At 35.0% G+C, this 25,513-nt stretch overlaps 1 protein-coding gene across 5 annotated transcripts in view; it reads left to right on the top strand.

Moving 5' to 3' along the window:
* The window catches only part of LOC123525101 (laminin subunit alpha-2-like), a 121,890-nt gene extending 96,656 nt beyond the window's left edge, over positions 1-25,234 (top strand). For all 5 annotated transcript variants that reach the window (XM_045303846.2, XM_053538172.1, XM_053538173.1 and 2 more), the window contains 22 exons: positions 583-721; positions 1,489-1,588; positions 2,156-2,272; positions 2,662-2,838; positions 3,563-3,717; positions 4,490-4,666; positions 5,341-5,492; positions 5,900-6,175; positions 6,641-6,803; positions 7,861-8,008; positions 11,293-11,434; positions 14,569-14,689; positions 14,909-15,055; positions 15,435-15,574; positions 15,981-16,175; positions 17,760-17,897; positions 18,600-18,833; positions 19,023-19,371; positions 19,800-19,953; positions 20,188-20,321; positions 20,722-20,944; positions 22,377-25,234. In XM_045303846.2, coding sequence (XP_045159781.2) covers positions 583-721; positions 1,489-1,588; positions 2,156-2,272; positions 2,662-2,838; positions 3,563-3,717; positions 4,490-4,666; positions 5,341-5,492; positions 5,900-6,175; positions 6,641-6,803; positions 7,861-8,008; positions 11,293-11,434; positions 14,569-14,689; positions 14,909-15,055; positions 15,435-15,574; positions 15,981-16,175; positions 17,760-17,897; positions 18,600-18,833; positions 19,023-19,371; positions 19,800-19,953; positions 20,188-20,321; positions 20,722-20,944; positions 22,377-22,519 — 3,724 coding nt within the window. In that variant the 3' untranslated portion in view covers positions 22,520-25,234. The remainder of the gene's footprint in view (positions 1-582; positions 722-1,488; positions 1,589-2,155; positions 2,273-2,661; positions 2,839-3,562; positions 3,718-4,489; positions 4,667-5,340; positions 5,493-5,899; positions 6,176-6,640; positions 6,804-7,860; positions 8,009-11,292; positions 11,435-14,568; positions 14,690-14,908; positions 15,056-15,434; positions 15,575-15,980; positions 16,176-17,759; positions 17,898-18,599; positions 18,834-19,022; positions 19,372-19,799; positions 19,954-20,187; positions 20,322-20,721; positions 20,945-22,376) is intronic.
* Positions 25,235-25,513: the final 279 nt, after the last annotated feature.

The raw sequence follows: 25,513 nt of genomic DNA on the forward strand, positions 1-25,513 counted from the left end.
TGTTATAATTAGAATGTTAAACCACCATTTACCATCATAAAAGTCCTCGTTGTAACTCTTATCTCGGTATTAAAAACATTTGAATATTCTCATAAACCAAAATTGTTATTTAAATTAAATTCTTTGGCATAGGACTATTTGCATTGTCACTGGTGTATAACATTACAGTAAGATTGCTATAGATATAGGGTGGTAGTTAGATGATTGTACATGGAAATGTTGAAGAAATAATAAATCTAATTCAAAAATGAAATTTTAATCGTTTATGCCATGTTTTTCTGACATCATTTAGTCAAGTAATTAAAGAAAATTCAAACATCCTTCAAGTTTTTGTTTCATCATAATTATTTTGTTACATACATAAATGTCAAGTTATCACCTAGATTTATATAAAAAGATACATTTTAATGCTGTACATATACCATGTTTGTTAATCCAACATATTTTAAGAAAAGCGTTTGACACTAAAAAATATTAATATCCCATTATACAAGGTATATGGTATGGTGTGGGCTGTATTGAAGTCATGCAAAGATGAGAAGGTGAACACAGTTCTGAGCGTTTTTTTTTTGTTTTTTTCAGAATGTTTGAGAGCACGAGAAATGCAGCTGCAGAGCCACTGAAAGCTGCACGAGTATTTGACAATATAGTGAAAGCAATAGAGGAGGCTACAGCAGCCGCAAGGAAAGCTATACGAGATGTTGAAAATGCTACTGGCATGGTGAGTTATGTCCCCTGATTTCACCTACCTTACTTTCTTCTAATAGCTTTTTTAGTGGATGAGTCTTTATCATAACGCCCGAAGGGACGTATTATGTTATACTCCATGTGTTCCATCTGTCTGTCCATCTGTTAGCAATGACATGTCCGCTCTGTAACTCTTGAACCCCTTGAAGGATTTCAAAGAAACTACACAAATGTTCACCACTGTGCAGAGCGCAAGTTTGGATGTCTCGCTTCAAGGTCAAGGTCACACTTAGGGGTCAAAGGTCATATATGACTTTGCTTTGTTTATATTGCTCTGTATTGCAGTGCTCTTGTTTTTATTTGGCAGATCCCTTTTTTTGTTCAATTACAATAAAAAAAAACTTGAATTACTTCCCTTTTATGTTACTATAAATAGCTTATTTTGAAACTTTTATTATTGGCTGTAGGAAAAAACCGAGACCACTTTTCTGTGGAACACTGTGGATGGCACCTCCAATTTTTAGGTGTAGTTTGATGTATACCTGTACCTGGTAATGAATTTTTTGTTTTTGTGGACTTTTTTTGAATATCTTCCCTTTGTTGTTCCTTTTCTTTGGGCTTCAACAGTCAAGTTCTTTAAATTTTGCTCCCATCCTCTGATGTAACCATTTGGGCGTATATTGCCCCGCTTGGCGGAGCTCTTGTTAGTCTTTTTTTCAGGACAGAAATTTTGTAACTGTAAATAAATGAAGCAGATACAAAAGTTTTTTTACTCAGATTTTGTTTTATTTTGGTTTGCAGAAAGACCTAGAAAAGTTGAAAAATTCTGTTGCTGAAGCATTAAGAACCAGCAAGGAGCTCTTGGATCAGGCTAATACAACCATGAACACAGGCGTTAAAGGTAACTATGTTTTTGTTGGATTTGATGCTTGTCCAGATCTGTATTCAAACTGAAGTTGTATAACTTATCACAGAATAGATAGAGATCTGAAAATGTAACTAGCTTGGTTCTGTATGTATGACTAGAGTTTATTCAACCATGGGTAGTAGGATTTATTGAATTTATTCTTCTGTCAGCCTATGGCATGCTAGGCACATAAATTACAATATTACAGGGAATTTCTGTTTGTGTGTTTGTATTCCAAGGTATTTTACTTACAAAATGTCACATCAGATATAACACTGTTTACTGTGTCATGTTTATTTGTGTACACAGGGGGTTTTGTTACTAAGATGGGAAGATGCCCAGTGCTAATTTTGATTACATGTTTTGATGATGCTAACTGATAATATATTTACATTACAGATTTGGATGATGCTAACTGATAATATATATTTACATTACAGATTTTGATGATGCTAACTGATAATATATATTTACATTACAGATTTGGATGATGCTAACTGATAATATATATTTACTTTATAGATTTGGATGAAGCTAACTGATAATATATTTACATTACAGATTTGGATAAAGCTTTGTATGATGTAAATAGTAGATTGAATTACATTGATGAGAGACAGTTGGACAGTAGCGATAAACATACAGAAATAAATGACGAGATAGATAAACTGCCACGAAGTTAGTGTTTGTTTCATAGAAGATGATTTAAAGTCTTTGCCTTTATTTTAACTTAGACTGTCTATATTTGATAACATTTTAGAAGTTTTGTTTGAGTTTGCATTCATTTCAACATAGTTTACTGATATCCGTACAGTTATAAAATAAAGTGAAATTAGTACCAGTGAATTATTTAACTTTATTGATAATATTCTCAGTGGCATGTCATTAAACTTCAAGATTGTATAATAGAATCGGGAACAGTATAGTTATCGGTTGATATGAGAAAGGACAGTATATCACAAACAGTCAGAATGAGGTTTTAGGGCTATGATGTGTACAATACTCATTCTTGACCATAGATATGAATAAATTATCAGCATTCTCAATAGATTTTCTGCCCGTTACAGACTTCGTAGATCGTATAGCTGAAGTCCAGAACTCTCTAGATGACACGGAAAGAGTGGCTGATCGTGTGAATGATCGTACAAGTGATATGGTTGACAAAGTGAATAATGAAATGATGCCTAAATTACGGGAGCTACAGAATATTGTCGGCGACAAGTTCGAGGATATCTATGTATCATGTAAGATCAGTAGTATTTTAAATTTTTCTTCAAAGTGTTGGCAAAACAATGATATATAATTTCAAAAAGAAATATATATATATATTTAAATTTACTTTTGTTCTTAGTTACTTTAAATCCTAGTATTTAGGCAAGGGAAAAGTGACTAGTTGTCTGCATGACTAGGAAAAAAAATTGTTAAAGTCCATATAGTATGATCTACATTTTCCACTAACATTTCTGTCGGTGAAAATCCTGTAAGGTGCCTACCTTAACAGCTAGGCAGACTTTCACTCCAGGTGAAAAAATTCAAGCCTGGATGAAAGCCTTATATAGTTTAGGCACATTGAGATACAGATGGTCCTTATGATGTATTGTACTGTTTCCTATTGGTCTCAGAGCTGTTTCTGGCAAAAAAAAACAACAAACAAACAAAAAACATCAAAATTTCAGGCAGATAATGCATTTTACCTTGAAAAACTACAGAGGTCTATAAAAGAATTTCAATTGATCTGTACTAATGCCTCTTATCAGAAATATTATATTTTAAACTGTCAAATCCTTAGAATATTATTGAAATCCACTTTTTGCAGCCAAGTCCTGAAAATAATAGTAACAGGAAAATTGGTTCTTTTTATGTTACTAGATTCATGTGCATAATTTGTTTCAGTATGCTCCAGACATTTTAGTTCACAAAACAGTTTTAGCCTGTGTTTAAATTCACTTCTGTAATTTATTATTTCAGTGACTGGAACAAAGACGGACCTGTCAGACATGAGGAATTTGACTGATTCTATCGATACAAGGATTGGACAGTCAAGGAAACTTAGGTCAGACCTCAGAGACAAATTGAGTAGACTCAAGCAGAGTATCAGAGAGGCCAGGGAGGAGGCCAACAAGGTAGATGTGAAAAAAACAAAACAACTTTTTAATTGCATTACGTTTACTTTAAAACTATTTTATTGTGTGTAGATAAAGTGAGGTAACAAGTTGTAGCTCATACTTCTGCATAATAAAATCCATTGCATTTGTAAAAATGTTGCTGCTGTTAGGGATGAAGCTAGACTAAATACATGTGCAGGCCAAGCCTGTTGGAGGGTCTAGGTGCATGCTTCTGTGGGAGTTTGTTTTGGTTTTGGTGTATAGTAGCTTTTTTTTTTCAAGAAAGCTGAGAGCACAAATTTAAAAAAGAAGGGGTTAACAAATTTGAAACTTCAATGATACGTTCTGATCAGGTTTACATCAAAATTATATGCAATCCTGAAACTTAGCTAGCTGTGTGGAGATATGCTGGTGGCTACATGGAGCTATGCTAGTGGTTATGTAGGGCTATACCATTCACTGATATGCATTTACTTGGAATTTGTGTAGTACCCCTTTATAACGCTGTCATTGGGGTCCAAGGTTTGAGACCCGTGGATCTAGGCAGGGTTAAATTTATAAAGCAGGTTGGCCATATATGCCATATATACAATATCTCAACCTTGCCAGTATTTTTGGTAATACATTAATTTGTAGCTAGTGAAATTTGAATGAGTATTCAATTTGATAAAAAATTCAACCAAATATTACATTTAGATAATTATGAAGTTAAAAGAAATTTAAATTCAATTAGTCATTATGTCAGGATTTCTAGAAGCAATACAATTACAATTTCAATGATCTTTTGCAGGTGAAAACATCATTGAAAGCAAAGGGACAATGTGTGAAGAAGTTCCGCCCCATGGCAAAGCCAGGAACCATCAACTCTATCAGTTTTGCCTTTAAGACAAGTGATCCAGAAAAAAATATGCTTTTTATACTGATACAGAACCCAGAGATTAATACAGTAGATGAAGACAAATATAAGGTATGTCATAGCAAGATAAACTAATTGAGGTTTAATTGTGAATCAACTGGTTAATTTAACTCAAGATTAATTTTGTGTTTGATTTACATTTACATTGATTGATATGCAGCTTAGTTAAACCAATGAGCCGCGCCATGAGAAAATCAACAAAGTGCGTTTGCAACCAGCATGGATCCAGGCCAGCCTGCGCATCCGCGCAGTCTGGTCAGGATCCATGCTGTTCGCTAAGTTTCTCTGATTGCAATAGGATTTGAAAGCGAACAGCATGGATCCTGACCAGACTGTGCAGATGCGCAGGTTAGTCTGGATCCATGCTGGTTGCAAATGCACTATGTTGGATTTCTCATGGTGCGGCTGAAATGGCATTAGACAATATAAACACCATTTGTGTTAATTCAGTATTTATTTGAACTCCTTCAATAATTTTCAGTTTTTGACTTTCATCTGTGTTTAAATTTGTTTTCCACAAATAATGAAAGCATATAGGTTTTCCATCTTTCTGTGTATATGTACTGTGAATCATTTGTTTCAAACTTTGTTCAGTGATCATACAAAGACTATAAAAAATGTAATTTCTTTGTATAGATAAGATAATTAGTGTAGATCTTAGTTTCACTTTCATTTACCTTCTGGCAGTGTTGATATTTAAGCTTTGGCATTTTTTGTTACTTTAGGAGTACCTAGCAGTAGAATTACGTAATCGTAAGATCCGATTCAGTTGGAATGCCGGAGGTGGATCAGGTAGTGTAGACAGTGACATTGTCATTGAGTCACAAACTGATGTCATTAAGGAAACTGATAAATGGTACCAGGTTAAAGCTGAAAGGTAATGGCTTCGTACATTCTTTGGATATGTTTGTTTGGGGAGGGAGGGAGGGAGAGGGCTGTCATATATAATTTAGTTTACAGATTTAAATAGCTCAGTTTTATCAAAGCTTCACAAGCTCAGTGAGCAGCTTATATCCTTGCTTACTTAGAAAAGTATTTAGGTTATTATAGAGGTGCTTAAATCAAGGACTTTTGGTTGGGTGGCTAACATTATTAGCACTTTCTTGTACAAATGACACTTTAGTTTGATAATGGTAAAGAATGAATACAGATTTAACTGGACTATAATTATTCATGTTATATTAAAGAAAACTGATAATATTGTCAGTTTACTTGTTGGAGGAAAACCAATGTGTTAAATATGTGTGAACAGTTTAGTTATTCAGTATGTTTTATGGATTTTAGGACTGGTCGTCTTGGACGTTTATTGGTGCACAAGTTGTCGGAGGAAGCTGGCTCTCCGAGAACATCTTCCTCTCCTGTCGGATCCTCAGTGATGGGTCTTGGTGAGAAAACAGATGTATTTATATCTGGTGTACCAGAAAGCTATCCAGTACCAGATGGACTTACGTCAGATAATTTCACTGGATGTATGGGCAGTATGTATGTGGATGATCAACTTGTGGGCTTGTACAACTTTGAGACAAATATCCAGGACACTTGTAAAGCCTGTCTGGAAGTGTAAGAAAATGTTTACAGCTTAATTTTAATTAATCTTTACCAAAGTCTCAACTGAAAAAATGAATTTTTAGAAATGTACAGTTGCATTATAGTAATATGTTTTTGTTGGCAGGCATTACTTTAGCATGTTAGTCAGTCAGTAGTGTCATACAGATTCACTCCTTATATCAAAATATTTCAGACTAAAATATAAGAACAACAAATCATAGGTATATACTTGAACATGCATGATATGCAGTAACATTCTTGTCATTCAGTTTTAACAATGAAGAAAATATTATTCACAAGGAACTATGTTAACTTTGTGAATTTTATGTTTGAATCAGTCCATAGATTTAAGTCTGAACCAAAAATAATTTAAACTGAACTTTCCATGAATTCATATTGCCCATTATTTGGTCAAAACCATAAAATCTACTGCAGATGAAATTGAATGATTTGAAACCAATTGTTTTCTTTATACAGACCATCACAGGCCCCAGGGGCAAATGTTTACTCATTTGATGGTACTGGGTACGCAGTGACAGACAAGAACAGAATCCAGTCTCCGCTCCTTGCTAATATTATTCTTGACTTTAAGACCTACTGGGACAATGCTTCATTATTCTTTGTTGGAAATGAGGAAACAGTAAGTTACTTTCTTATCAACTGAATAAATACAAAGAAAAGAGATGAACCAAAGAATATTTATATGGAAATTTTGGACTAAGCTTGATATGGCTGAGATAATTGCTGTAGTCTTTTTCGTCAATGTAATTCAATGAAAATATAGAGCTGCCTGTGTAGAGCATATAGCACAGGTAAGTGAAAAATGTATTGGATGTACAGAGGTTGTTGCTATGGAGAAGTTAAGTCACTAACATGTATGTCTAACGGAAAAGAAAACATCCACCTTTTGAGTTACCATCCAGCTTGTTCCAATGGTCACTTTTAATAAGTGACTGATTGTCATACATGTAAATAACCAACTTGATTACTCATGAAGGAATTAATTAGGTCTCTAAAATACTTGCATGAAACAGTCATCATGCAGCCTCCTGTGACCAGCTGATTTCATTTCCAAATGCATATTTTGACCCCAATTTAGGTGACTTCTTACCTTTCTCAATTGATTATCAGAAAACACTTGTTTTACTTACTGTAGTACAGATTAGAACAGCATCAGTATTTTGTATCATTCAGTGTCACAGATCACATTCAATTTATTTTCCAAATTGCTAATACCCCTAATTTTCCTGAAGATTAAATTGTCAAAAGTACAAACATGGAAAATACTAGTAAAATAGTTTGAGAACTCTATAATTCTGCACTACTATAAAATGAAGTAATGTAAACAGACACATTTTAATTGAAATTTAGGGTCATTGGGTTGAAGAAGAAAATGAGTGTTACGAAATTTCTTATTTAAATTATATAAAACATTATTTTGAAAGGCTTTTGGGGATACAGGACAAACTGCCAGTCTGTCAGAGAAACTTGCAGTTATTATCTGACAGTTCTTCACCTGTACTGTAATTTGTGTGAATGTCAGATCTTGTGTCCAAGACCTACAAAAAGACTCGAGATCAGACCTGGAAATTTACCTGACATGTCATTCTGGCAAATTTCATAGTCTGTTTAAAGGTGCAGTTTGTGATAAATTTTATTGTAATAAATCATGCCTTCACTTAATTTTGCCATTGCAGGGGGAATATATGTCTTTGGAACTACGTAATGGAAAAGTTGTATTCAATTTTTACCTTGGTGAGGGAACGTACGGAACTTTGGAGACAGAATCAAGATACAATACCAAAAATTGGGTGTCCGTTGCCGCCGCAAGGAGTGGACTCCTCGGTAGAGTTATGTGTTAACGCTTTAACATACTTTTGTGTTGTTGCTACTAACTACATGTACCTGTTTTTGTTTTGTGTTTTTGTCTGGAATGCAGTGTTAGAGCTATCACTTTAATGCTTGAGATATAGTTTTGACTGGATGCTAGTTGTAGTTAAAAGTATCCCCAATACATGTATATCTCTTCTACTATAGTATGTACTTCATTTAGGAACCTGAATGGTCTAAATTACAACAGTGTAGTAAAGAGGGAATCATTGTGTAACTGATGTGAAAAAGTCACTAAATAGGTGGTGGGGGGGGGGGGCATCATTTATAGTGTAACTGATGTGAAAAAGTTAGTAAATCACAAACTATGTTAAGATTGGAGTCATGATGTGAGAAAGTCTAGCAGTATTGATACTGTGAGAAAAATTCAACCTTGCTTTATTTGTTCAGTAGGAATGTTTTTGTACATACACATGGTATAACCTGAAAGATATATTAAATGAAATACAATACCTGTAAGACAGTTAATATCTCCAGTCAAGATAAAGAACCATCTAGATAAAGGGATAGGATATCCTTTAGAGTATCACAGAGGTCAGAGAAACTGGTTTGAAATATGCGTCATAAGACAAAATTGGGGAAAATATAGCCTTTCATTGGGTCTGTACTCTAGTTTTCTTCTATGTCTTTTTGTCTCGAAGTATTTATGTGCTAGTTTATTTACCCTATATCAGTTACCTTAGTTATAACTGTATTAGATAGTACATGTATCCATATTATAGATATATAAATAGTTCATATGTGATGTAATTGGTATACTAGATTAAAACTGACTTCACTGTTTTTGAAAATTCAGCTTTTATTTCTTATATACAGTATTACGTACTGATGTAAATTACAGATATGAAGAACTCTTCTTTTTTTTTTACCTGATATTTATTATATCATTTGACAATTTGTATCATGTATTATGAAATCAATATCTTTTCCATGTACTTTTTCATGAAACTTTACATTACTTTATTTACACACTTTTCTGTCAATATATAATCCTTTTTTAAAACTGTTAAATACATGAATATATTGGTACTGTCAAATATGTATATATACTGCAGCTCCAGTATAAATATGATTAAGGGGGGGAAAAATGAAACAGGACTGTACAATCTTGAAGGGACGTATTATGTTATTGTCCGTCTGTCTGTCCGTCCGTTAGCAATTTCGTGTCCGCTCTGTAACTCTTGAACCCCTTGAAGGATTTCAAAGAAACTTGACACAAATGTTCACTACACCAAGACGACATGCAGAGCACATGTTTTGGATGTCTCATTTCAAGGTCAAGGTCACACTTCGGGGTCAAAGGTCATATGAGTGTGTTTCGTGTCTGCTCTGTAACTCTTGAACTGTTTGAAGGATTTCAAAGAAACTTGGCACAACTGTTCACCACACTGAGACGAAGTGCAGAGCGCTTGTTTCGGACGACTAGCTTCAAGGTCAAGGTCACACTTAGGAGTGAAAGGTCATATGAGTGTGTTTCGTGTCTGCTCTGTAACTCTTGAACTGCTTAAAGGATTTCAAAAAATACTTTGCACAAATGTTCGCCACACTGAGGCGACATGCAGAGCGCATGTTTTGGATTACCCGCTTCAAAGTCAAGGTCACACTTAGGGGCCATATATGACTTTGCTTTGTGTATATTGCTCTGCATTGCAGTGCTCTTTTTTTTTTTTATTTGGCAGATCCCTTTTTGTTCTCTTACAATATATTTTTTTTGAATTACTTCCCTTTTTTGTTACTATATACAGCTGATTTTGAAACTTTTTTATCATTGGCTGTAGGGAAAAACTGAGACCACTTTTCTGTGGTACAACATGGATGGTACATCCAATTTTTAGATGTATTTTGACATAACTCTACCTGGTAAGATTTTTTTTGTGGACTTAGAAATTATTATTTTTTGAATTTCTTCTTTTTTGTTGTTCCTGTCCTTTGGGCTTCAACTGTCAAGTTCTTTAAATTGCCGGCAACCCACCCCCATGCCAGGTGACTCCCTTACTGTTAATGATGATATTCCCATCTGCATCTACAACAAGTGACAGATTTTTTATGATCCTCCCAATATTTGTCGAACCCGCTGGCAGTGAGCTTGACATAGTTGTCACAATGGCAGTTCGGTGTATGTGCGTGCATGCATGCGTCTGTCTGAGGTTGTCCGGGCTGTAACTTATCCGTGGATCAAGGGATTCTTAGATAATTTGGCACATAATTATGTTTGCCTCAATGACACGGTGTTTCGCGTGCAAGAACCGGATTGGTAACTTAAAGGTCAAGGTCATACTTTGAGGTCAAAGATCAAAACTCGGTGCTGTTTTGCTTGTCCGGGAGGTAACTCAGCCATTTATTAAGAGATTCTTATATACTTCAGCACAAATGTTTGCCGCGATAAGATGATGTGTCATGTGCAACAAACGGCTTGGTAGCTTAAAGGTCAGGTTCATAATTAGAGGTCAAAGGTCAAAACTTGGTAGAGTTTTTCTTGTCCGGGCTGTAACTCGGCCATGGATTGAGAGTTTCTTAAATAAGTTGGCACAATTGTTTGCCTCATTAAAACAGTTTGTCAGGCATATGTAGTTGAAAGGTCAAGGTCACACCTAGAGGTCAGAAGTTGGTGCAGTTTCTCTTGTCTGGGATGTAACTTAGCCATGGATAGAGATGTTCTTAAATAATTGAAATGTTTACCGCAATCAGTTCTGTCGCTATCAAAAAGTATTATAAATATAAATCCTTTTGACAGCTGGCGGGCTCCACATGTTGACTGTGGGCATCTAGTTTAGTATCTGTTATCCATAATCCAGTGAAAGGATTTATTTGTGTGTTATAAGAGGTAAATGGCAAGATTAACGGCCAGCAAAGATAGGTTTGGTAAGCATCCATGTAGTATAAGGTGACTTGTAAAATTTAAAAAGACACAGAGATCTCTCCCCAACAATTTTATAAAAGACATTGCATCTGTTTCCCCTACTGCCCTTCTATGATTTGTGTGGATAAGTTGGCAGTTACCTATGGAGAACTGGTTAGTACTGGTACAGAATCCTGGAACACTGAAAGGTTAACTGCCTGCCATTATGAAATTGAAATATTGCCGAAACCACAACAAACCAAAACCCCAGTCATGTCTTAAGAGTTGCAGTGTTACACCATGTGTTTTGTTTCCTGAATGATGTTTTGTTTTGTGTTCTGCTTGTAGAAGGTAAGTGACTGCGAACTATTGCATGAGTATAGTAGTATTTGTTTTACAGCCCTGCTTGAGGTCGGTGGTGAGAACAAACTGATTGAGGCCCCAGCAGGAGATTACCTACTAGATGATGTGGAGAAAAGTGACCTGTTCTACGGAGGGATGCCACCTTCTGTAAACATGAACAAATACTCCGAAGCCTCAGGGTAGGTAGACTTAATATCTCCCTGAGTGGTATTTAGTTAGCTGAGACCCCAAAAGGAAACCTTTAAAACTCCTTAAACTGAACTAAAAGTAAGTTGAGATAGTTATCCATTAAGCCATCAGACAAGTTTTTGATATACAAGTTTTTACACAAGTTTGAAATATGAAAGAGGAATACGTAATTGCACAGAAATTGCAGATTGTCATTATGTGTCTTTAGCTCACCTGTCACGAAGTGACAAGGTGAGCTATTGTGACCGCTTGATGTCCGTCATGCTTCGTCCGTCAACAATTTCTAAAAAAGTCTTCTTGAAAACCACTGGGCAGAATTACACCAAACTTCACAGGAATGATCCTTGGGTGGCCCCCTTTCAGAATTGTTCAAAGAATTGAATTTCTATGCAGAACTCTGATTGCCATGTCAACCAAAAGGAAAAACTTTAAAAATCTTCTTGTCAAAAATCACAGGGCCTAGGGCTTTGATATCTGGTGTGTAGCGTCATCTAGTGGTCCTCTACCAAAACTGTTCAAATTATCCCCCTAGGATCAAATATGGCCCTGCCCCGTGGGTCACATGGTTTATACAGACTTAAATTCCATACTTCTAGTATCAAAAACTATGGGACGGACAAAGAGGGATCACTTTACATGGATTTCTCTACTAGACTAAGGGAGAATATACATATATAGTTCTTGTGAACAATGTCTATAATCTGACTCTTGACAATCATATGACTGATTTCCACAGTGTGTCCCACAGGCACATACGTGTGCAACCAGAACCAACAAATAAACAAGATTTTAATTGTTTGACATCAATACTTTTATTCAGGCTAAATAAGACCTTGTGGCGGAATATTGGCTGCAGACGGGGGCTAAATCCCTAAATTTTATACAGTCCCGGGGAGACAACAAACTGCCTTCCCTTAATGGTACACTGGCAAGTCAGTGACCCAGGTTGGAAACCTTGGTGTCAGTCCACACAGTTGCACACCCTGATGTGGACGGTTGTTAGCGGGCAGCCCGGATTACATCTGACTCCTGAGCTACTGCGGTCCCGGACGTAACCCTGCCCTGGGCCTCCCCTCCATACATAGAGGTGGAGGGGGGTGCCAACGTTACCCTGGAGTGCACCCCACCATAACACACAAAACTAATACACACAATGAACCTGCATGCCTTCAAGCAAGTCAGGCCAGGAGAAAGAGCCAGGCTGATGTACCCGTAACCCCCTTCTTCGTCTCCCCGGGCCGCTCCCCCAAAAAGGGGCCCCAACTCTGCGCCTTTGAGAACAAACTACGAAAAATTGATCAAATTAAAAGTTCTTTCTTCCAGTTTTGACTGTAATATCCTGGCTGAGCCGAACACTGCGCCTGTAAAAACAACAAAACATGAACTAAGAAAATGATCATGTATGGAAGGTCTTTCTTGCAGTTTTTTCGGAATATCCTGGCTGAGTCGAAGACTTTACTGGAAAAGTTATGTTTATTTGTTTTAAGTTTGCCTTTAGTTTGAGCTACGCTATCAGCACAGAAGTTAGAATACGTGTTCCCATGTCAACGGTAGTGGATATAAGTCATTCCTTCCTTTTTGTTTTAAACATACTGACTGACTGAAAGTGCATGTAACGAGAGTGCATTTGGCATAAAGTAGTAACAAATTCTGTCCACCTCCTACGTATGCTAGCCGTAAACAGCCTACTTGTATACGATCAACCAACTTATCACACAGAAAAGTGTATCACCAAGAAGAATGTATATATACGAGTTCCTTCCGTTTATCTTGAAGACTCAGCTATGTCTTGAGAAGCGACTGACTAGACAGACTCTGGTTGTGGCTAGGGGACCATTGTGGGCTAGCTCCAAGAAATCGCGACTCTTGGGGAAAAAAAAATCCCTGAAAAATAACAAAAAACCAGCAGAAAATTGTTCCATAAGGAGAGGGTGGGTGGGTGCGTTCAATTGTTTAGCGCTTTTTTAGTTGTTCAAGCAAGTTCCCGGATTGTGATAATATTGCGCCTCCTTTGAAGAGTATCTACGGCATTGCTAAATTCCGTCCCGTACCATTACCAAAAACGCACCAACCCACCCACTAAATGATGTATTTAAGAAGGATTATCGAATACAAGATTCTAGATAATCCCTATTATATAGGGAAAACTTTGAAAATCTTCTTGTACAAAACCACATGGCCTAGGGCTTTGATATTTGGTATGTAGCATCATCTAGTGGTCCTCTACCAAGATTATTCAAATTATCCCCCTAGGGTCAAATGTGGCCCTGCCCCGGGGGTCCCAAGTTTTACATAGACATATAGGAAAAAAGTTTAAAAATCTTCTTGTTTGAAACCACAACACTTAGACCTTTGATATTTGGTTTATAGCATTGTCTTATGGTCCTCAACCAAAATTGTTCAAATTGTACCCCTTGGGTGAAAAGAGGCCCTGCCCTGGGGGTCCCAAGTTTTATATAGACTTATATAGGAAAAAGCTTTAAAAATCTTCTTGTCTGAAATCATACGACCTAGGCTTTTGATATTTGGTATGATGCATTGTCTAGTAGTCCTCTACCAAAATTGTTCAAATTATGCCCCTGGGGTTAAAAGAGGCCTCGCCCTGGGGTCACTTAATTATGTGAGTTATATAGGAAAAATATTTAAAAAATCATCTGATCCTATTTCCAAGACTGATTAATTATAATTACCTGATGACCCCAAGCAATTAGGGATCACTTGAGTGTGACCTTGACCTACTGACCTACTTTCTTGTTTTCTAAGATACAGCCTTGAAATTTTGATGACATACATACACAGTTTTGCACACAAATCGTAAAACTGAATTTCATAGACCATGAATGTGACCTACTGACTTCCTTAATATTTTATCATCAGTTTGACATTTAAAACGTGTAGCTCATATTACTCAGGTGAGCGATCCAGGGTGATCATGACCCTCTTGTTATTTATTATTTCTTAAAGTTTCTAAGTTTGTCCTAAAGTTTTTAAAAAATGTCCAGGGGCTTGATACAGAGTAAATTATACCATTTTATGTCTTAAATTTCATCATTTTAAAATTAGTACAGACAGCTGTTTCATTACCCTAATTTCTAGTTGTTAAGTTTCAAATCTATATATTTAGGAAACCCATTATAACTGATCGCTTCCTTGGGTGTATGAAAGGATTACAGATTTCGGTGGATTCAGTCAATCTCTGGGATGGCAAGTCAACTGTTGGAGTGACAGAAGGATGCAAGAATAGTGTATGTTATATTCTGATAGTACTAGTAAAATGTTTTTTACCAACTTTAGAAAAATAAAACTTCTGACTTAAATCTGGAACTGCTCCTCTTTACAGTGGTTTTGATCCTTTTTAAAATTTAAAGTAAGAGAGTGAATTTTCATTAAATATTCTACATGTAGTTGTAACAGTATAATTTTATAATTGAAAATAACTACTTGTGTTTACATGCTTGTTTCAGGGCTTAAGGTCCATAGGTTTCTATGGGTCTGGGTTTGCAGAGTACCCTGGGGTCAGCCTGGACTCGAAAGATGGGGATCTGTCTGTATCCTTTAGTACAGAGGAACCTGATGCCCTACTTCTTCTGGCCAAGAACATTAATGCTGATGTAAGTACAATTATTCCTTTATGCTTACAACAAGAAAATGATACATCTAGACCATCATACAAATATGTATATTCTTTTACAGTGTAATACAACCAAAACCTGATTTAGATGAGAAAATAAAGAGTCGCAGCTGGTTTCTCAAGAGCAAAAATATTGTATACTCAATTTCTTGCAAAACTAGATCTGAATTTGGTGTCATGTAAGCATGACAACTATCAGTAAAAGTTCATTACAAAACTACATGTAAATACTCATTTATAAAAGATGTAGCCACTTGTCAGTATATAAGTAAACTTGTGTGTTTTTTGTTGATTCATGTATAAACAGTCGGACATTTAGAATGAAATGCATCTTGAGTTTATTTAATCTTCTGTTTTAGCAATTTTACTACCTATCCCTGACTGGCGGTCGTGTGGAAGGCAGGTTCAGTGGAGGTGGCAGTACAGTTATCGTAAAGTCTGATAAGACATACAATGATGGAAAACTGCATAACATTGCTGTCAAAAAGACTGACAGAAGGTAAGTGGTATTGAATATATTCTTTTGACAGAAGATAAGTGGTATTGAATATATTCTTTTGACAGAAGGTAAGCAATATTGAATATATTCTTTTAAGTTGTAACATGATGAAGTGTCATTTATGAAATGTAACACATATTTTCAATCCAGGCTGTTTACCATAGATGAATATGATTAACTTCTTACTCAGAAATGCAAGGTCAACTCTGAACTTTATTGCACAGATCTGCTACTTTTACTACAGCAATATAATACTTGTTTTGTTATGGGGCAGTTTAATTGAGTTACATTGTTATATACTCTAAATTATTTTCCAGTTACTTGCTACCATGTAGGATTTCATGATAAAAATTGACAAATACATTACTAAGTTTACATTTTAAAGATGATGATTTTACAATTTTAGGATTGAGCTTTATGTGGATGACAAGTCCATTGGAAAAGGTCGGCTGGAGAACCGCTTCGATAAGATCACAGTAAGAGAGGATGGGGGTTTATACCTTGGCGGTCTGCCTGTCAATTTCGATACCAGTGTAGGAAATAAGGCTGTTGTATCAAAGACACTGGATGGCTGTCTCAGTGATGTTGTCATAAATGGAAAGTAAGTCAAAAGATGTTATTTGCTCATAGTTGTTTAGTGATAAGGTCCTAACAGATAAAAAAAAAAATGTCTTAGCATATTTCTCATCTTTTTAGTTTCCTGTTGTTAGGAACCTTAAAAACTAGGTTTTCTCATTATTTCTTGTACCTATTATTTGCCCTTATTTGAAGAGTATGTAACTGTTGACTTAAAATATATCAAAGCTTAAGTTCAGACCTGCGAAATGATCAAATAAGGCTTTGAAATATTTGCGAATGAAAATTGGATTTAGAAACAACATAATCCCTGCATACAATACAGTATCATCTCTTTCAGGGGAAATACTTATTATGCCCCCCTTCGAAGAAGGAGGGGTATATTGTTTTGCAGATGTCGGTCGGTCGGTCTCTATGTAGACCAATCTGTTTCCAGATGATAACTCAAGAACGCAGGATCATAAAAGTTGATAGGAAGGTTGGTCATCACCTGCAGATGACCCCTATTGATTTTGAGATCTGTATGTCAAAGGTCAAGGTCACAGTGACCCTGAACAGCTAAATGGTTTCCAGAGGATAACTCAAGAACGCTTGGGCCTAGGGTCATGAAAGTTAATAGAGACGCTTGGGTCAAGGGTCATTAAGGATGATAGAGAGGTTCATCATGACTAGCAGATGACCCCTATTGATTTTGAGGTCAGTATGTCAAAGTTCAAGGTCACAGGGACCCGGAACATTTAAATGGTTTCCAGATGATAACTCAAGATTGCTTGGGCCTAGGATCGTGAAAGTTGATAGGGAGGTTGGTCATGACAAGCAGATGACCCCTATTGTAGGTAGGTCAAAGGTCAAGGTCACAGTGACCAGGAACAGTAAAACGGTTTCTGGGCGATAACTCAAGAACACTTGGGCCTAGGATCAGGAAAATTGATAGGGAGATTGATCATGACCAGCAGATGACCCCTATTGATTTTGAGGTCATTTGGTCAAAGTTCAAGGTCAGATTGGCCAGGAACAGTTAAACAGGACGATAACTTGAGAACGCTTGGGTCAAGGGTCATTAAAGATGATAGAGAGGTTCATCATGACCAGCAGATGACCCCTATTGATTTTAAGGTCAGTAGGTCAACGGTCAAGGTTACAGTGACTCGGAACATTGAAACCATTTCCAGAGAATAACTTGAGAACGCATGGGTCTCGGATCATGAAATTTGATAGGGAGGTTGGTCATGACCTGTAGATGACCCCTATAGATTTTGAGGTCTGTAGGCTACAGGTCAAGGTCACATTGACCCGGAACAGTTAAACCTTTTCCGTACGATACCTTGAGAACGCTTGGGCCTAAGATCACTAAACTTAATAGCTAGGTTGATCATGACCAGCAGATGACCCCTCTTGATTTTGAGGTCAGTAGGTCAAAGGTCCATGTCACATTGAACCAGAACAGTAGAACTTTTGTTTACAGTGAGCAAATAATTTCTGTTCCTTGTGCAATTACTGAATGCATCAAGGGGGGCATTTCGTGTTCGACGAGCTCTTGTTTGATGATATATAATAAACTAATACCTTTACTTATGTTGTATATTGTATGAGTCAAAATGAATTCCAGTGTTTTAAACATCAATGACCCAAAGCAGTACCACATGGCTGACATAGGAAGATGTAGGAAGAGGGATAAATCTGTTGAAGGATTTAACACAAATCCTCCACCAGTCGTCAGTGACTCTCCTGCCCCAGCTGAAATAAGGTAATAAGTTTTATCTTATAAATGAGAAAAGTGAAAAAATGAAATTAATGTTTAGGTAAAAAATGCCACTCAAAACAGCGAAATGAAGGAGAGGGACATTATTCTGATTCCAAAAATCTATTGACAAAAGTAATGCTGATGTAAGAAATAAAAAATTTTCTAATGAAGACTTCAAATACTTATAGAATAAGAAAAAATAATTTTTTTTATCAATTTTGAGGTAAAGTATACCTTACATTTAATGCTGTTGTTGTGCCCTATCGAAGAAGAGGGTGTGTGTGTGTTTTTCGTTAATGTCCACTTTGGTTTCCTGACAATAACTAGAGGCCTTCGCTGTACATTGTTCAATTTTTATAGTCAGAAGATGACCCTTAATGTTTTTGTCAAGTTGCAATGACCAGATGGAAACAGTTTCTTATTATTAGCTTGAGAATGCTTTGGACTAAAGTAGTTACACTTTATAGGTTGATTATGTGTCATCAGTAGACAAACCCTGTTGTTTTGGGGATCAGTGTGCCTAAGTGGGGGAGGCATCTGTAATTAAAAAAAAATAACAGGTCTGTTTTCAAAAAAGATAAATAGAGTGGGCTGGATATGTTGGTACATTGAACTTTTTATCATGGTATACCCTTTATGCTCATGAACTGAATGATTTAGGACATTGTTGTGATTTTAACATGAAAATCTGTATTATAAATTTAGACTACCAGAAGAAGAAATTGAGATACCTCCAGTGAAGACGACAGACCCACCAAAACCAAAGACAACAGAGAAGATGGTATCAGATGAGGCCCCAACTGTGCCTACAACACCTGGACCTACAGCTTGTGCTGCAAATACAGGAATATTTGATTATGAGACAGACGCATTCTCATTTGGAGAGGAGCAAACTAGCTTGAGTCAAATAAATGTGACCAAGAAAGAAGTCCAGAGGAAGTATGTATAGATGCTTTTCACATAGCACAATTCATAAAATTAATTTTAAAGCTTTTGGTCATGTTAATTTTGCTTCTTTGTTATTGTCTATTTTAATGATAGAATAATACACTAAAAACTAAAATATTAGTTGTATGATGTATGAAAGCAACAAAGCAAATTTGAAATGAAATTTTCTTATTTTTGCAGGTTTTCAATCAGTTTTGAGTTCCGAACATTTTACAAAGATGGACTGTTGTTGTACCTTTCCAACTTAGATCATACAGCCTTCTTAGCTACTCAGATAAAGGATGGAGATATTGTTGTATCATTTGATCGCAAAGGGACAATAAAGGAAATGGTTGTTGACACAAAGGCTAGCCTGAATGATGGAAAATGGCATACGGTCGTAGTTAGCAAAGTTAAGCAGCGTATTACGGTAACCGTGGATGACAAGAGCAAGAAAGGGGCCAAGATTTCTAAGGTTTTGAAGGTGGATGTTCCCTTGTTTGTTGGCGGTGTACCAAATACTTTTGTTCCTCTGATGAATGACAAAGTGGTTTGTATAACAGTTTTTTTTGTTTGCACTTTAAATAATTCTGTATTTTCAGAACTCAGTTTTAACACTTTTTATGTTGGGAAAATAGTTAATTGAACACTTAAGTTCTTTCTTTGAGCTTTAGTGTAAAATGTTTTGATGAATTTTAACCATGTTAGGCAAATATTTTGTTCATGTCTATACAAATTTTTAATTACCGTATATTTATTGACAGTGCCATCTTCTATAATCAGTACGCATTTTGGTTATCAAAGTTAAAAGAATAAATGTTTTATTAATTAAGCTCAGTACACAAAGGTCGTAGTTTGCAGCCTTAGCCCATCTAACTTTTTCCCTTGAAGGGAAATTGTAGTTCAAGAATAACATTTAATTCTTTTTTATCAAATAAAGTACCTTGCAAAAACTTCACACTGATTGATACATTACAGATACAGCATAGTACACGAGGATGCATTAGAAATTTCTTTATGAACAGTATTTTGAAAACATTTGATGATGTAACATTGGTCAGAGGTGTGGACAAGTGTTTTACCAAAGTAGAAAAAGGAGCACATTTCACAGGAGATTCATATGGAGTTTTTGGTTAGTATATATATATTTTCAAGTGCAACATGCAATTTTAATCTTTACATCGCATACTGTAAGAGAGAGAGTAGAAACCTTTCATTATTGAAAATGCTGGAACAAACATATAAAAAGAGATTTTGGCAAGTGTTGAGTATTTATATGTGCAGTTTTATTCTGTAATGAATAAGACACTAAATTTTTACCAGTTTGATTATGCACATTTAATGAAAATTTTTGGATTTTTTGCAGACAATAAGTTTGAAGTAGGAGGCAAGTTTATGACTGAGTTTGAATTCCGCACATCTAAACCTGAAGGTATCCTAGCAACAGTGAGCAATCCTGATGGAGGAGAAGCACTGACTTTACAGCTTCATCAGGGACAGGTACTGACCTCTCAAAGGGACACCACTTTACTCTTTCAAAAATGAGATAGTTTTCATTTGTTATCTGTTAAAATGAAAAAAAAAGTGAACCAGTGAGTTGTTGGCAGTGTAGAAAGCTTCATATATCTTTTATTGATTCCCTTTAAATACACCAAAGATAAAATGTTTTTAGCTAGAAGTCATTGGAAATCCATAGATACACCAAGACACAGAGATAATCCTAGTAATAATAATAATTTTTAGAAAATTTGATTTTCAAATATGAATTTCTGAGACAAGTAGGCTAGCCTAAGTTCAAGGTAATGAAGTCCTGCCATTGGTCAGTTTCATTTGTTTCACAGAAACAAACAGTCCGAGTTACTGCTGGAGTTTGGACTCTTATCTAATGTTTCCTCTGCAGGTGAAGTTGAATGTAATCAACAGTGGCGGTCAAGTGATGACGGCAACCTCGTACAGCAGTGCTTTCAATCTATGCGACAATGAATGGCACAAGATTCGAGCCTCTCTAAAGAGAAATAATGTTACAGTAGAAGTAGATGACAGAGTATCTTTCTCTGACTCTGGTAGTGATGATATAGTAGTGACTGCAACATCAGCCCCATTGTATCTTGGTGGAAAACCAGGTATACTTTCTCTGATAAATGATCAGTGATAGAAGTCACAATTTCAGTGCAGACACTTTCTTCACTTAATCAAATTACAATAGATTTTTGCATGGCAATGGAATGCATCCCAGAGTCTGTCCTTTTTTCTGAAAGCTTATCAGCTTTTTAGTTTGAAATTGGGGGTTTCATCAGGCTATTGGAAATGAATTAAAGGGATGATTAATTATTTTATGTGTGAACTGTAATTACTGTCTTCCTCTGTTGTAGAATTCGGTATCTGGTACAAAGTCCACTTAAAAATATTGTTCCTTAATTATTGTAGTCTTGCATAACATTAATTCCTTATCTAAAACATCAGCCACACCCAAGAGCTGTAAATATTTTGGCTGATTATAGATAGTACCTATATTTTAAAGCATACTAGGTCAAAATTTAACGAATTTGAAATATTGGGTCTTTTTCGAGGTTTTATATTTGCAAGATTGTAAAAAAATTATCCTGCTTGTTTCAGCTTTTAAATAATTCAGTGTTGGTAATATTTACACATTGTAAAGCATTACCATTTTTTCCGCTTTTTATATGCCTATTTTGAAAAAAAAACAAAAACGGATGTATTACATGATGGCGCATGCGTCTGTTCATCTTATTTCATGTCCAAAGTGTAATTATTCAAGATATTGACTCTAAACTTGGCATATAGGTAGCTGGCAATGAGGCCATGTGCACATGAACCAGGTTTGTAAGTCAAAGGTCACAAGTGGAGCTCAAAGGTCAAATTTGACACTCGTATTTCATGTCTGAAGCATAACTTGATAACCATTCAGAGTATTGACTTTAAACTTGGCATATAGGTAGGTAGCAATGTGACAATGTGCAGAGCACATGAACAAGGTCTATTGGTCAAAGGTCAAGGTGACAGCAAGGTCAAATCTGTTTGTTGTATTTTATGTCCAGAGCATAACTTGATGACTAATTAAGGTATTTGCTTCAAACTTGGCATAAAGGTAGGTGGTTATGAGATGCTGTTTAAAACTATTCAGGGTGTTGACATTAAACTTGGAGAAAAGATTGGTGTTGATGAAGTGACTTGAGGAGTTAAACATTCCACATTACTGATCCCCCACATATGCAAATATTAACCCCCCCCCCCCCCCCTCAAAAAAAAAAAGAAGAAAAAAAGTTTCTTGTTCCTTAGTAATACATCACTGCTGCTGTACTAAACCCCATAATTTCCCACCCATTGCCACATTACACCCCCTCCCCTACCACCCCCCACACACATGCATACATACATACACCCTCCACCTCTGATGTAGAACTGCGGGTGTATATTGTTATTTATATTTCTTTTTAGCCTGTTTTTTGGCTTCATTTTCTTTCTGCAGCAGTGTATCTCTTGATCATTTTCATTAGACTTGCTCAAAGTTTTTTTATCATTTTTTATTTTCAGAATCCTCCAATCAGGCAGCAGCATTAACCAATCTAGGATTTGAAGGTTGTTTGCGAAACGTTATCGTGCAGAACAAACAGGTGGACTGGTTCAAATTATCACGATCGGTTGCCATCCATAAAACATCGTGCCCAGTCTCATAAAATACATTGCTTGAATCAGAAGGAATGGAACAACCTTTTCATCATCAGTTATTAAGTTTAATTTCATTTCCAAAATGATTTTCTAGAAATTATCAAAATAGGAATCCACCAGGGTTTTTTTTTCAGAAATGACTTTATGTATGCACATTTTTTTTGTGTGGAATGTTCTCAAAAGTTCCTCATAATGATTACCAGTGAATCTAATAAATGCAGCTGATTATTTTTAAGTATTGTCTTATTTTTGTGCACAATTTGTTTGGCAAACCATAGCATATGATGGATTAGAATTCAACCCAGTTTCTGCACACAACAGTAAAACAGAACAGATGTGACTTTTTCCAAGTGCCAAATTGAAATTTTTAAGTTGTACCATTTTTGATATTTTGTATTTTGCAGTTACTTTTATACTGTCTTTTACAAAAAAAATCTTTAATGATTTACATCCCTTTCAACTATTTATTTAGAATGTGTTTTCTATTTTAAGTACAAACATTGCAAGTTGCCAAGGAACATAATACCCACATGTTCTTTCACAAAATCCTTCCACTTTGAATTTGAGAAAAGTGCATCACTTTTGTCGTTGTATGTAAATGAAATTCTTACAAGAAATCCAGATCAGCAAGGCAAAGGGCAATACTGTGGTTACTGAGATAAATATATATTTTGACAGTACCATTATTTTTAGATTCTATAACTGATGTTTTTGCAAGGTTAATATTATTAAAGCTATCAACAGTAACTGTTGTTGACTAACAAATTAATACAAGAGGGGAGAGGAATCCGTGATAAAGTTGTTTGCATTTAAGTCTAACACCTATTGATTTCTTTCCTCTTTTTTTCGAAATAAAAACTTGCTTTTCATATGAAGCCAGTCCGTTTATAGTTAGAAGACACAAGTTGTGTTATATTTGTGTTAAATTCTGAATCCTTTTCGTCTCTGTATTTCCCAATATTATAAAGGATTGCATTTTAGAGAGTAAATGCAAAAACCAAGGCATTTTCAATACGGGTTTTATTATAATCATATATATAAGCTCATGTATGTGCAATCAAGTATCCTTTATACATGTATGTGTAATCAAACTTGGTGTGTGACTACAAGCTGATATATTAAGTATATACAAGAACATATTTTATGAGAAGAGATACTTCTCTTGTATTGAACTATGTAGTTACATATAAGAACTAGATCTGTTTTATCTGAAATTAGCCTTTTATTTGTTAACACTTTTATTACATGCATTTTCTTCTACTGCTATAGGCAATGGGTAATTTATATCAGTTTGATTGATACCACTTCGTTTTTTATAGAAAAAAGATGAAGAAAATATTTCTGTGATTTAGTAATTGCTATAAAGATATTTTTCCTCAGATGCAAAAAATAACTGTGTTTTTAGATGTATCTTGATTTTTTTCATCAGTTGTCACCATACGTGTACAGGTTTTGTTTTAAAAATCTAAAATGTCTTAGCTTAGAACAATAGCTTTACCGATATTTCTTACTTTTTAAGGAATTTCTTTACAGGTTTTATTCATATGATTGTTATAATTCTCTTATCTATTTTTATTTTTAAAAAAAAATCTGTTTATGTATAATATTCTTCAAATATTTTGTATCCTCATAATATTTAAAACTGACTGTAAAGTGTATTTTGAACTGACGTTCGATGGTAATAGACAACTAGAAAGAAAATCTAATGTTTAACACTACACTACCAAAATACTTGTCCATAAAGTGAAATATTGTCACAAAAAAAGGCAGGGTTACAAGTTAAACGAATGTGCCTAATATATACATAAAACTTATTAGACACTATTTAGAATTCGCCTTTCTAAATTTAGCTGTGAATTACCAGAGCAGTTGCTTATCATAACTTAGGTTTTGGACAAAAAAAAAATTGTTTTGTGTTTGTAGTTTCCCAGTTCTTAAATACTTGATGCAAGTAATCTAAGTTCAAAATAGTCTTTACAATCAATAAAATGCGCCAGTAACTAAATATAGTTGTGCATATTGATGTGTAAAATTGAATGTTTTAGCTGAGAAAAATGTATTGAATGCTGTTGTCATACTACATATTCATTCTATTTACTAGAAGAAAACAATTGATCATTGATCTTGTTTTTGTCTGTTTATCTAAGAAAAATTATTGATGTTTTGGCAATTGAATGATAGGAACAAAAAGGAAGGTGTTTGTTTTAATATTAGAAGAGTTGTAATTTTTTTATTAGTACGACTATAGAAGAAGAGAATTTTATATTTGTCTTTAAAATTTTAACAGTTTCTGTAAGGTGCTATATAGTATAAAAATATTTTTATGTTAGAAAATTATTTTTTTCAGTGACTGCTTTATCATTTTATTCACTGCTTGTATTTCATAAATGCCATTTTGTGTCTGTTGTAAGATGTTTATTGATCGTTTTATTATCTATTACTTTTGTATTATAAGAAATGTAAATTAATTGTAATTTTTGTACATTTATATTTATATGTAGTTAGGTAGAATATAACAAATTGAAGTGTGCCAAGAAGAAAGTTAAAATAGAAGACAAGAAATCTTTTTGTATCATTTGTAAGTAAATCTGTTGGAAATATATGTTTTGAACTGTTTGCAAATACAGGATCTTTTATCGGAATTACATCTTATTTAAGAAACCATTCACTGTCTAATTTTGTTAAAGAGAGAAGAACTTCATTAAAATTTGAGATACATGTAAGTTGTGTGTTTGTTCTTATTTTCTAAATTCCAAAATGTAAAGGCAGATTGCTGCTTAAATAATGAAGTTAGCTTAATGGCTGCATAAAACAAGAGGCTGCATATTACAGGTGATTGCTAAGACAGGACCATCTGTAACACTGGCTTTTATTTTGTCAAATTATGACCCTTTTTAACCTAAAGTTTTGCATACAATTTTAACATTTAAAGTTTTATAGGTAGAAGCGTTGAAAAATTTAATCGTACTTATTGTCTTGTTATAAGTAAATGACTTGTGACT

Source organism: Mercenaria mercenaria, chromosome 3, assembly GCF_021730395.1.
Source record: "Mercenaria mercenaria strain notata chromosome 3, MADL_Memer_1, whole genome shotgun sequence".
In the NCBI taxonomy this organism is placed as follows: Eukaryota; Metazoa; Mollusca; class Bivalvia; order Venerida; family Veneridae; genus Mercenaria; species Mercenaria mercenaria.